The sequence below is a fragment of the Rhinolophus hipposideros genome (genome assembly GCF_964194185.1).
Source record: "Rhinolophus hipposideros genome assembly, chromosome: 22".
Lineage (NCBI taxonomy): Eukaryota > Metazoa > Chordata > Mammalia > Chiroptera > Rhinolophidae > Rhinolophus > Rhinolophus hipposideros.
In genome coordinates, this window is record NC_138068.1 from 38,996,836 (window position 1) to 39,009,250 (window position 12,415).

Here is a 12,415-nt window from a genome sequence, read left to right on the forward strand (position 1 = left end):
GAGGGCCAGAACAAGCCCTACTGGTGAGCAGGATCATTTAGGAAGGAGGACAGATTCTCTGCCAACCATCGATCTGCTCATCTCTGAGGTCAGTAGCTCAAAGGGACATGCTGGAGGTGGGGGCAGTCAGGAAGAGCCCCACTGCATGCCTGGAAGAGAGGGCTGTGGCTCTGACCCTGGGCTCTTAACTGTCGCCACTGCCACCGTAGGCCTAGAAGTTGTGTTTACTTTTATAAAACAACTCTGACAGCCTTCCTTCCAAACGGGATGTTGCTGCACATGAATTAACCAACACTCTCCCTTCTGAAAAGAACTTATACACTGAACTCTTTCAATGTGATATATGCTGCTTCTACATTTGAACATTTACTGGAAACATTCATCTTTCCTGCTTTTAGTTGGCACCTGAGTAACCATGACTCGAATTTTTTTATAAGTGGTACATTTGGTAACAAAATTATTCTTTGCTTTTTTTTTGGCATTTTGTTACTGTTGTTTTGCAGTGGTTGGTAGGACATTTGTTCTTATGACTCATTTATATCAACGAAGAAAAGTGATCAGTAAATAACGTTGTTTTCCGCCAGCTTTTGTTGTAATCCTAAAATTGCATCTTCAGCATGAATCATGCTTATTTGATTCATTTGGTTTCTCCCCTTGCTCCTTAGTTAAGCACCTTGACAGTTGCAGCCTTAACACCCAGCATGGATTCCGTGCCAGCATGGTGCCACACAGAGGCAGACTTGGGCAGGACTGATGGCTGAGCAGGGATCTGCAGCAGCATCCACGAGGACATGGCCGTGGGTAGAAATCAGGGTAGGTTAGACCTGAGCTGACCAGCAGGGTAGTCACCAACCACAGGTAGCCATGGATTTAAATTCATGAAAATTAAACAAAATTAAACACTTTCCTTAGTTCCACTTAGCCACATTCAGATGCTCCTAGGGGCTACTGGACAGCACACGTGTCTAGCGGCTACTGGACAGCACAGATGTAGGGCATTTCCGTCACACAGAAAGTCCTGTGGGACAGTACTGTGGTAGGTGTTTTTGGAATGAGCTTGATTTCCCCGTCAGTAGCTATTGCTGAGTGTCTTCTCCTTTTTAGGCCCTGTTCTGACCACAGGGACACGGTGAGGAATAAGAAAGGCAAGGCCTGGCACAGAGCCACCGTCTCAGTGAGGAGCAGGTGCAAGAAGTCAACCACAAGTTCCCATGTGATAAATATCAGCACCTCTGTGCTCCCCACTCCCAGGGCACACAGAATGATGCTGGGGATACTGTCCCTCTTTCCTCAGCCGGGAAGAGAGATACGTAAACAGCGTATTTTACAAAAGAGTAGAATGACTAGTACAAAGATATTTAGCCCAATGCTTGCTTTGTGTTTAGTCTATTACCCTCTCTAAGCCTCATTTTCTTCCATTTTAGTAGTGGGGTCGCAGTATCTGTCTTAGGGAGCAGTGGTAAGGTTTCAAAGAAAAAATATTTGCAAAACCCGGTGCTCAGCACTCAGCATTAAATAAGTTGAGACTATTATTACTCTAGCCTTTTCTATCATAAAGTGATTTAGAAGCTTAAACAGCGACTTCAGCTGGAGGAGGGTAAAATAGAGGCCTTTGCCGGGAACAGGAGCAGCGGGGTCAGGTGCAGCTGGCCTCGCACCGTCTGTGAGAAATGACTGCCCTGCCCAGCAAGGACACTCCCCAGTGAAACCCCTGTTGTAAGTGGGACACTTTGCGGATTCCTATTCTGTGTCTTTATGGATGTTGTTTTGATATTTATACCCAGGCTCCGTTGTCCTCTGTGTAAAGAGCACATACATGTCCACTCATAAATCTTTGTCCAGGAGTGAGAAGAATGTGGGCATCCATTCCGGCCCAGTGCGTCTCCCCACCACTCAGAACTGCGTCTTTGAGCAAGTCAGGTCACCTGTGTCTAGGACAGTCGCGTTGTGGGTGGAAATGGGGGATGGCAGGGTCTTGCCAAGAAGAGGAAAGATGACGCCTGCAGTTCCCATGTCTTTCCCCTCAGCTCTTGTTGGTCTTCCTGCCCCTTCAGGTCATGTGGATCTTAGAGGTCCTGTAGAGGTAATTGAAATGCACATTAGTGAGGAAATTCACCGGAGTGAATAACATGTTCCAGCACTCTACAAAAAAGTTACTGTGCTCTTAGTTCAACTATACGTTTTTATTGCTTTCCATTAAAAAACATTAAAACTAGAGAAATTATATTTTAATATAAAACAGGCATGGCACCCTCTTATCTGGCTATAGAAGCCTCAGGAAGAGGCTGACCAAGATACATATCTGATAGTGGCCTCTCTCATTTTGATGCAGGCTTTTTTGAGTAAATGTCTAATTGATCAGAACAATTTTGCTTTTTTGTTTTTTTTTTTTTTGCTTGAGAAAGAGCGTGCTTTATTGGGCAGAGATAACTGCACATCATGTTCAGAAAGGTACACAGGAGGTTTTGCTAATGAACAGCAACTGGGACGTGGATTCCTCTGGACACCTTCCCCAACTTCATCCCTCTAAGGGATAGGGCACCCCAACCATTTCCTTGAAGGCAACTGTGGTTTGCTAGAGATAGAGCCCCTCAGGGGTGCCTTCCTGTTTTTTATAAAGAACATTTTCTTTAGATTTTTTGAAGTCTTCATTTGTTACTTTTATTCTACGTTCTCTCAAGGCCATCAGACCAGCTTCTGTACAGATTGCCTTGATGTCAGCACCAGAGAGGTCATCTTTAGCCGTGATCAAGTCATCCAGTGTGACGTCATCAGCCAGCGTCATTCTGCTTGTGTGGATCTGAAAGATGCGCTTCTTGGTTTTTTCGTCAGGCAGCGGGAACTCAATCTTCCTGTCGATGCGGCCTGGTCTGATAAGTGCTGGATCCAGAGTTTCTATTCGGTTTGTAGCCATGATAACTTTTACATCTCCCCTTGAATCAAATCCATCCAATTGGTTCAACAGTTCCAACATTGTTCGCTGAATTTCTCTCTCACCACCGGAATTTGAGTCATATCTTTTTGTCCCAATGGCATCAATCTCATCAATAAACACGATGGATGGTGCGTGTTCTTCAGCAACTCGAAACAATTCCCGAACGAGTTTCGGCCCGTCGCCTAGATACTTCTGAATAAGTTCAGAGCCAACCACTCTCAGGAAAGTGGCCGAGGTTTGGTTTGCTACTGCTTTGGCTAATAAGGTTTTACCTGTGCCAGGTGGGCCATAGAGAATGACCCCCTTAGGGGGCTTTATACCCATCTCTTCATAGTATTCAGGATGAGTGAGAGGAAGCTCCACAGATTCCTTAATTTCCTGGATTTGGTTGTCCAACCCCCCAATGTCAGCATAGGTCTCCTGTGGGGCCTTTTCCACCTTCATCACTGTGACCAAGGGGTCCGTGTCATCCATTAGCACTCCTATCACGGCATGCACCTTGTGGTTGAGCAGGACCGAGCAGCCTGGCTCCAGCAGATCTTTGTCTACAAATGAAAGGATGCTGACATAATGTTCTGAACCCACAGATGTAGACACAATGGCGTGATTGTCATCAATGATCTCTTCCAAGGTTCCTACCGACATTGGGGTCCCCCTAAGATCATCCACCTTTGATCTTTCCTCCTCTTGCTTTTCTTCTAAAGGCTTCATTTGTTCCTGATTTCTAATGAATTCTTCCTCCATGAGAAGAAAGTCTTTAATTCTCTCTAACTTCAATAATTTTAACCGGCACTGAGTGTGAGGTGTCACCAGTGGCAGTTTGCTGGCGGCATCTGGTCCCTTTGTTTTCTCCTTCTTTTTCCCCACTCTGGTTGGTACGGGAGGTTCATATTTCTTTTTCTTGTCCTTGTCATCCTTCTTGCCACCTCCAGGACCATGACCACCACTCTGACTTTGACCCATCTTGATGCTGCTGCTTGAGCCGCCGCTGCCGGAAGTCTCAGAACAATTGTGGATGACAGACCAAAAGACCTTGTCTCCAGGTTGGATGGGAGGGTGTTCTGAACAACCTGCCCCACATTGATCAAGGTTGAAGGCTTGATTTGTTATGGAGTGCTCACATCTTTCTACTTGTTCTCTAGCACCCCCTGTTTTATTGAGATATAATTGACATATAATATTGTATTAGTTTAAGGTATATACCAGATGTATACTGTATTCATATACACACCATATGACTTGACTCTTTAAAATAATTTCAGACTTACAATCAGGTTTCAAAAATAGAACAAAGAGTTCCTGTTTCCCCAAGAGTTAACATCTCACATATCTGTAGAAGTAATCAAAACCACCAAGTTATCTAATGCTATTAACTAATTGCATTTTTCAACTGTCAGTTGTCCTGCTAATGTCCTTTTTCTGGTCTAGGATTTAATCCAGAATTCCACATTGCATTTAGGCCTTGTGTCTTCTTAGTCTCCTCCAATCTGGACAGTTCCTCAGTCTTTGTCTTGCATTGTCTTGATACTTCTGAAGAGCACTGGCCAGTTGTTTTGTAGAATGTCTTTCAGTCTGGGCTTATTTAATGTTTCCTCATGAGTCAGCTTTTTCACTGTGGCAAGCACACCACACAGGTGATGTTGTGCCCTTCTCAGTGCATCCTGTTGGCACACTGGTATCAATGTCTTATTAGTGCTCTTGCTGCTGCTTTTCACTCAGGGTGATCTCTTCTGCGTTTCTCCACTGAGAGTTACTATCCATTCATTTTTTGAAAAGAATACTTTTTAGTTATGTTTTTAAAAACACAGATAATTTTAAACGGCTTATCATTTGAGCATCCCCAATCACCTCTGCTGATATATTTTTTTAAAAAAGTTAACGTGCACTTGGTTAGAAAGTTCATTGGTACACGGCACTGTGCAGATGAAAGGTGGCACTGAAGTAATGCTATGAGGTAAGAAGGCTACTCCATTTTCCCATGTTCTGGAATATTCCTAACAAAGGTCAGTATATCAGTAAAGCACAAATTAATTCACTTTTTAAATGATTCACAGGGTGTCGGGTTTTTTCATCAGGGTTTATGAGCCCCACAGAGTTGCTGTTGTGGGGAGTGCTGGCAGGCGTCTGTCCCCTGCCTGGTGCCTTGCACAAGAATGGCTTTGTCTGTGTGGGCACTTTGGACCGGAGAGAGAATATGTCTCCCAACAAACTTGGCTTAATGAATTTCTGATAAATGAGATGTACTAATAAATGCCCTGAGAAAGGAAGCATGCATCAGGGGTCTAAAAACAATACAAATGGTCTTCTCTAGATAGGTTAGTTCTTAATTCATTATGTCATGTACAAGATCCTGGCAATATTTTTTGAACTTTTTAGGCCTTTTCAGTGGTAGCTTTTACCCTTAAGACTGTACACCTTTCCTTCATCCTGTGCAACCCGCAGACAGGTAGGAGCAGTAGAGCACATCTCGGGGCCCTAGGCTGCACTGCCTTGTGTGAGCCGAGTGTTCTCAGGGAGTCCCTGTGGCCTCGGTATGTCCAGGGGCACAGGACACAGGACTGCCACACGGATCACTTAGGAATTAGCACTTGGCTTGTTCCAGTGCCTGGGATGTAGTAGGCCCACGTTCAGTCAATATTCAGAGTGAGCGATGTTCTGTGTGCTTACTTTGGCTTCTCCTTTTAAATAATAATTTGTAAGTGTGTCAGATTGCTGATTTGTACATGTGTCAGATAAAATGCACAAAGTAAACTGCTGATTCTGAATAGAAACAGAACTCATTGCTGGTTGATTTAGAGTATCATTTAGAGTTGCTCATTTTGCATAGAGCTAATGTAGTTCACTGCCTGAGGTCCATTTTAAAGTCCTTTTATGTAACCTTATCATTGTTGATGGAGAAATTTGTCTAGAATCATTTTACTCTGTTGCATAATAAATGCCTAGAGAGCCTCTTATTCACTGACATGCCAGAGGGTTTCAGAACAAGCATCCATTTGTATGTTCTTCAAAATAGACCAAATAGGTAAAGCAGAAATGCTAAAAGGAGAGACTCTTTCATTGGTCCCTTGAGTCAAGGCGAGGGAAGAGCTGATAATCTTTTCAAAGCAAGGAAGGTTTTAGTTTCCATTCCAAACCTGCTAAGTCTCCCCATCTTCCTACTCCCTCCCTCCTTCTCTGTAACAAGCTCTCCTTCCTTAATTTTTCTTGGCAATTAAACCCTTCAGTTGGGTGTAGTTAGTTTTAAATTCCCCTTTTCCTACTTCCCAGACTGGGCCCTTGTTGAATCCAGAATGACTTGGGGAAGTTGGTGAATTGAGCAAATGGTGCAGGATAAAGATCTGAGTCTGAGGCAGGCTGGGGGAGCCAAACTGGAATCCATATATGAGAGCTCAGAGACGGTGATCTACTGCAGGTCAGATGGGACTCTTCAGTGGTTCGCAGGACTGGTAACCAGGAGCAGGGCTGCCTTAGATGGCTCTGGTGCAGTACTAGAGGTAGGGATTCTAAAGGGAATGAATGGTGCCAGTCATGAAGAATGCGGATCTGAATGCAGAGCTAGCACTATTTCTGTTGGAGGAGAAATCATGTCCAAGTAAGGCAAAAAAAAGAATTGTCTCTAAAAAATTTTGAAACAATTGGCAAAAATGTTCTTATTTAGCACATGCCTTTACCATATTCCTAAGATTTTCCTGCCTGTCACTAGTGCTTCCTGTCCATGGGAGCAGTTTTCTTCCCAGAGCCCTCTGACTCGGCCCCAGCTTGGACCAGCCCTCGAGGCCTGCTACTGCCCAGTGTTAATCACTATTCCTGGGCTGGGCGGCTTTCTGAATCCTCTCCCTGTCTTCATAATTTTGGGTTTCTTTTTCATTTGTGTTGAAGTCCATCTTGAAGTAATTTTTTCCTAAGAAGAATGCTTAAAAAGTAAACTTCGTGACTTTTTTAGAAATCTGAAATGTCTATATCATCCTTACATTTGAGTGCTAGTTTAGATGGATATAGACTTCTAGCTTCTTAGTTGTGCATCTGGTGTTTCTGTGATGACATTTGCTGATCACATTCTCATCTCTTGGTTGGTTGGTAGCCTTTCTTTTTTCTTTCTGGAATCTCTGGAGATCTGTCTTTTTCTTTGTTGTCCTGAAATTTCATGAAGATGTATCTAGTTTATCTAATTTAATCTAAACAGGAAGATGCATCCTGTATAATAATTTGGGGTTTCTTTCTTTTTTTAAATTAAAGTTTATTGGGGTTACAACTGTTAGTAGTTACATAAGTTTCAGTTATATAATTCTGTATTACATCATCTATAAATCCCATTGTGTGTTTACCACCCAGACTCAGTTCTCCTTCCATCACCATATATTTGATCCCCTTACCCTCATCTCCCTCCCCCCACCCCCTTACCCTCTGATAACCACTAAACTATTGTCTGTTTTTGTTTTTTCATTTGTTAGTCTAGTTCCTTTGTTATTTTGTTTTATATACCACAAATCAGTGAAATCATACTGTTCTCGACTTTTTCTGTCTGACTTATTTCGCTTAGCATTATACTCTCAAGATCCATCCATGTTGTCACAAATGTTCCTATATCATCTTACCGCCGAATAGTATTCCATTGTGTATATATACCACAACTTCTTTATCCATTCATCTATCGAAGGACATTTTGGTTGTTTCCATGTCTTGGCTACCATAAATAAAGCTGCAATGAACATTGGAGCACATATATCTTTACGGATAAATGTTTTCAGATTTTGGGGTAAATACCCAGGAGAGGGATTGCTGGGTCATATGGTAATTCTATTTTTAATTTTTGGAGGAATCTCCACACTGCCTTCCACAGCGGCTGCACCAGTCTGCATTTCCACCAACAGTGTATGAGGGTTCCTTTTTCTCCACAGTCTCCTAACAGTTGTTATTATTTTTCTCGTTGATGATAGCCATTCTAACTGGTATGAGGTAATATCTCATTGTAGTTTTATTTTCATTTCTCTGGTGATTAGTGATGTTGAGTATTTTTTATATGTTTGTTGGCCATTTGTATGTCCTCTTTGGAGAAAAGTCTATTCAGGTCCTCTGCCCATATTTTTTTTTAAATTCTTTTTTATTATTATTAGTTTCAGGAGTACAAAACAATGTAATAGTTAGACATTTCACCCCTCACAAAGTGATGACTACCTTCCCCCAATCTATTGCCCCTCTGGCATCGTATATATCTATTATAATTCTATTGGCTCTATTCCCTATGATATACTCGATATACGAAGATTATATATATATTAAATTATAGTTGACAGACAATATTACTCAGCCTCAGCTTCAGGTGTACAGTGCAGTGGTCAAGTATCTACACTGTCCATGAAGTGGTCTCCCTAATGAGACGTGCCCATGTGACAAGCTACAAAATCTTTACAATATTATTGATTATATTCCCCAAACTGTGTATTATATCCCCATGGCAATATTGTAGTTATCAATTTATGCTGTCTAATCCCTTCTCCTTCTGCCTCAGCCCCACCCCCTCCCATCCAGCAACCATCAGTTTTTCCTCTATATCTCTGAGATTATTTCTGTTTACCTTGCTCATTCTGTTCTTTAGATTCCATGTATAAGTGAGATCATATAGTATTTGTCTTTCTCTGACTGACTTATTTCACTTAGCATAATGTTCTCTAGGTCCATCCATATCGTTGCAAATGGTAAAATTTCTTTCTTCTTTAGGGCTGAGTAATACTCCATTGTATAAAAGTACCACAGTTCCTAATCCAGTCATCTACCGATGGGCATTTCAGTTGTTTCCAAGTCTTGGCTGTTGTAAATAGTGCTGTAATAAACATAGGGGTGCATAAATTTTTTCGAATTAACACCTTGGATTTCTCTGGATAGATACCTAAGAGTGGAATTGCTGTGATATAAGGTAGTTCCAGTTCCAGTTTCTTGAGATACCTCCATACTGATTCCCATAGTGGCTGCACCAATCTGCAACTCCACCAACAGTGCACCAGGTTCCCTTTTCTCCACAGCGTTGTCAGCACTTGTTGTTTGTTGACTTATTGATGATAGCCATTCTGACCTGAGTGAGGTGGTATCTCATGTGGTTTTTATTTGCATTTCTCTATTGATTAGTGAGGTTGAGCATTTTTTCATGTCTGTTGGCCATCTGTGTGTCCTCTTTAGAGAAATGTCTCTTCATGTCCTCTGCCCATTTTTTAATTGGGTTGTTTTTTTTTTTTTGGTGAGGAGTTGAATGAGTGTTTTATAAATTTTGGATATTAATCCCTTATCAGATGTATCATTGACAAATATCTTCTCCCATACAATAGACTGCCTTTTTGTTTTATTGACGGTTTCCTTTGCTATGAAAAAACTTTAAGTTTGATATAATCCCATATGTTTATTTTTTCTTTTACTTCCCTTGCCCAAAGGGATATATCAGTAAAAATATTACTCAGGGTACTGTTTGCAAATTTACTCTCTATATTTTCTTCTAGGAGTTTTATGGTTTTGGGTCTTACATTTAAGTCTTTAATCCATTTTGAATTTGTTCGCATATATGGCATAAGGAGGTGGTCCTGGTTGTTTTGCATGTGTCAGTCTAGTTTCCCCAGCACCATTTATTAAATAGGCTGTCTTTACCCCAATGTAAATTCTTGCTTCCATTGTCATAAATTAAATGACCATACATGAATAGATTTGTTTCTTGGCTCTCTATTCTGTTCCATTGATTTATGTGTCTGTTTTTATGCCAGTACCATACTGTTTTGATTACTATTGCCCTGTAGTATGATTGAAGTCGGGTAGCGTGGTATCTGCCACTTTGTTCTTATTTCTCAAGATTGCCATGGCTTTTCGGCGTCTGTTATGGTTCCATATAAATTTTAGGATTATCTATTCTATTTCTGAGAAAAATGTCCTTGGTAGTTTGATAGGAGATGCATTGAATCTATATATTGCCTTAGGTAGTATTGACGTTTTAACTATATTAATTCTTCCTATCCATGAACATGGTATGTGTTTCCATTTATTTGTATCTTTGATTTCTGTCTTCAGTGTCTTATAATTTTCTGAGTATAGGTCTTTTACTTCCTTTTTAAATGTATTCCTAGGTATTTTATTGTTTTTGAAGCAATTATAAATGGGATTGATTTCTTGATTTCTCCTTCTGATATTTTATTATTGGTGTATACAAATGCAACTGATTTCTGAATATTAATTTTGTATCCTGCAACTTTACTAAATGTATTTATCAGTTATAATTATTTTTTGGTGGAGTATGGGTGGTTCTCTATATATAGTATCATGTCATCTGCATATCATGGCAGTTTTACTTACTCCTTTTCAATTTGGATGCCTTTTATTTCTTTTTCTTATCTGATTGCTGTGGGTAGAACTTCCACAACTATGTTGAATAAAAGTGGTGAAAGTGGGTAGCCTTGTCTTGTTCCTGTTCTTAAGGAAAAAGGTTTTAGCCTTTCCGCATTGAGTATGATGTTAGCTGTGGGTTTATCATATATGGCCTTTTTTGTGTTGAGATATGGTCCCTCTAATCCCACTTTTTAAAGAGTTTTTATCATCAATGGCTGCTGGATTTTGTCAAATGCTTTTTCTGCATCTGTTGATAAGATCATATGATTTTTATTTTTCATTTTGTTATTGTGGTGTATCACATTAATTGATTTGCGGATATTGAATCAACCTTGCATTTCAGGAATGAATCTTACTTAATCGTGGTGTATGATCTTTTTAATGTGTTGCTGAATCCGGTTTGCTAGTATTTTGTTGAGGTTTTGCGTCTATGTTCATAAGGGATATCAGCCCGTAGTTTTCTTTTTTTGTAATGTCTTTGTTCAGTTTTGTTGTCAGAGTAATAGTGGCCTCGTAAAATAAGCTTGGGAGCCTTCTGTCCTCTGGATGTTTTGGAATAGTTTGAAGAGAATAGGTGATAATTATTTTTTTTTGATTTTTTTAAAAATTTATTGGGGTGACAATTGTTAGTGAAATTACATAGATTTCAGGTGTACAATTCTGTATTACATCATGTATAAATCCCATTGTGTATTTTTTTAATGTTTGGTAAAATTCACCTGTGAAGCCATCTGGTCCAGGCCTTTTGTTTGTTGGGAGCTTGTTGATTACTGAATCAATTTTGTTGGTGGTAATCAGTCTGTTCAGATTTTGGGTTTCTTCTTGATTCATTCTTGGAAGATTGTATGTTTCTAGAAATTTATCCATTTCTTCCAGATTGTCTAACTTATTGGTGTATATTTGCTCATAGTATTTTCTTAAAATTTTTTGTATTTCTGTGGTGTCTGTTGTCACTACTCTTTTATTTCTGATTTTATTACTTTGGGTCCTCTCTCTCTCTCTTTTTCTTGATGAGTCTGGCTAAAAGTTTGTCAATATTGTTTATCTTTTCAAAGAACCGGATCTTGGTTTCATTAATTTTTTGTATTTTTTTGTCTCTATTTCATTTATTTCCACTCTGATCTTTTTGATTTCCTTCCTTGTACACGGTTTGGGTTTATTTTGCTGTTCTTTTTCTAGTTCCCTTAGGTGTAAAGGTAGTCTATTGATTTGAGGTTTTTCTTTTTTTCTTTTTTTCTCCCTTCTGCCTCCTCCCCCCACACTCCAGTTCAATCCATTGTTTCTCAGTCTAGTTGTGTAGGACACAGCTGCCTAGCCCATGCTGGTGTTATTAGCCTTGCACTCCTCCCTTTCCTCCACCCCCCGGCTAAGGCAGTCCTCCCTTTCCCCGCCGGCTAAGGCAGTCGGTCACCAGTCATCGGTCGGCCGCTCACAGCAGCTCATGGCAGCTCTTGCCAGCTGCCGGCTGCTCACGATGGCTGCCAGCCACTCACGATGGCTGCTGGCCACTTGCGCTGGCCACCGGCTGCTCATGATGGCACACAGCAACCCACGGCAGCGAATAGCAGCCCATGGCAGCGCACGCCAACCTCCAGCCGCTCAGGGCAGCCCAGCTCCAGGGAGAGCTGTTGTTCACAATCTTAGCTGTAGAGAGCACAGCTCAGTGACCCATGTGGGAATCGAACCGGCGACCTCGGCATTAGCACAGCACTCCAACCACCTGAGCCACTGGGTTGGCCCCGAGATTTTTCTTGTTTCTTTAGGTAGGCTGCACTGCTATGAATTCCCCTCTTAGGACTGCTTTTGCTGCATCCCATAGGTTTTGGGTTGTTGTGTTTACATTTTCGTTTGTCCTGAGGTATCTTTTGATTTCTTCTTTGATCTCATTATTGAGCCACTCACTATTTAGTATCTTCTTTGATCTCATTATTGAGCCACTCACTATTTAGTAACGTTATTCAGCCTCCATGTATTTCTGTGGTTTCCGGATTTCTTCTTATAATTGATTTCTAGTTTCATAGCATTGTGGTCAGAGAAGACACTTGATATGATTTCAGTCTTCTTAAATTTATTGAGACTTGTTTTCTGGCCTAGCATATGGGCTGTCTTGGAAAATAT

General features: G+C 40.8%; 2 protein-coding genes across 2 annotated transcripts in view; one reads left to right on the forward strand and one right to left on the reverse strand.

Annotated features, from left to right (window-relative positions):
- The window catches only part of DTD1 (D-aminoacyl-tRNA deacylase 1), a 192,029-nt gene that overhangs the window by 105,509 nt on the left and 74,105 nt on the right, over positions 1-12,415 (forward strand). The gene's annotated exons all lie outside the window — the stretch shown is intronic.
- Positions 2,576-3,928, reverse strand: LOC308491232 (26S proteasome regulatory subunit 4-like; the record flags this gene model as incomplete). The annotated part of the gene is made up of 1 exon (XM_081034396.1): positions 2,576-3,928. Exon 1 carries the CDS (start codon positions 3,896-3,898, stop codon positions 2,576-2,578), a length of 1,323 nt encoding a protein of 440 aa, XP_080890522.1. The 5' UTR covers positions 3,899-3,928.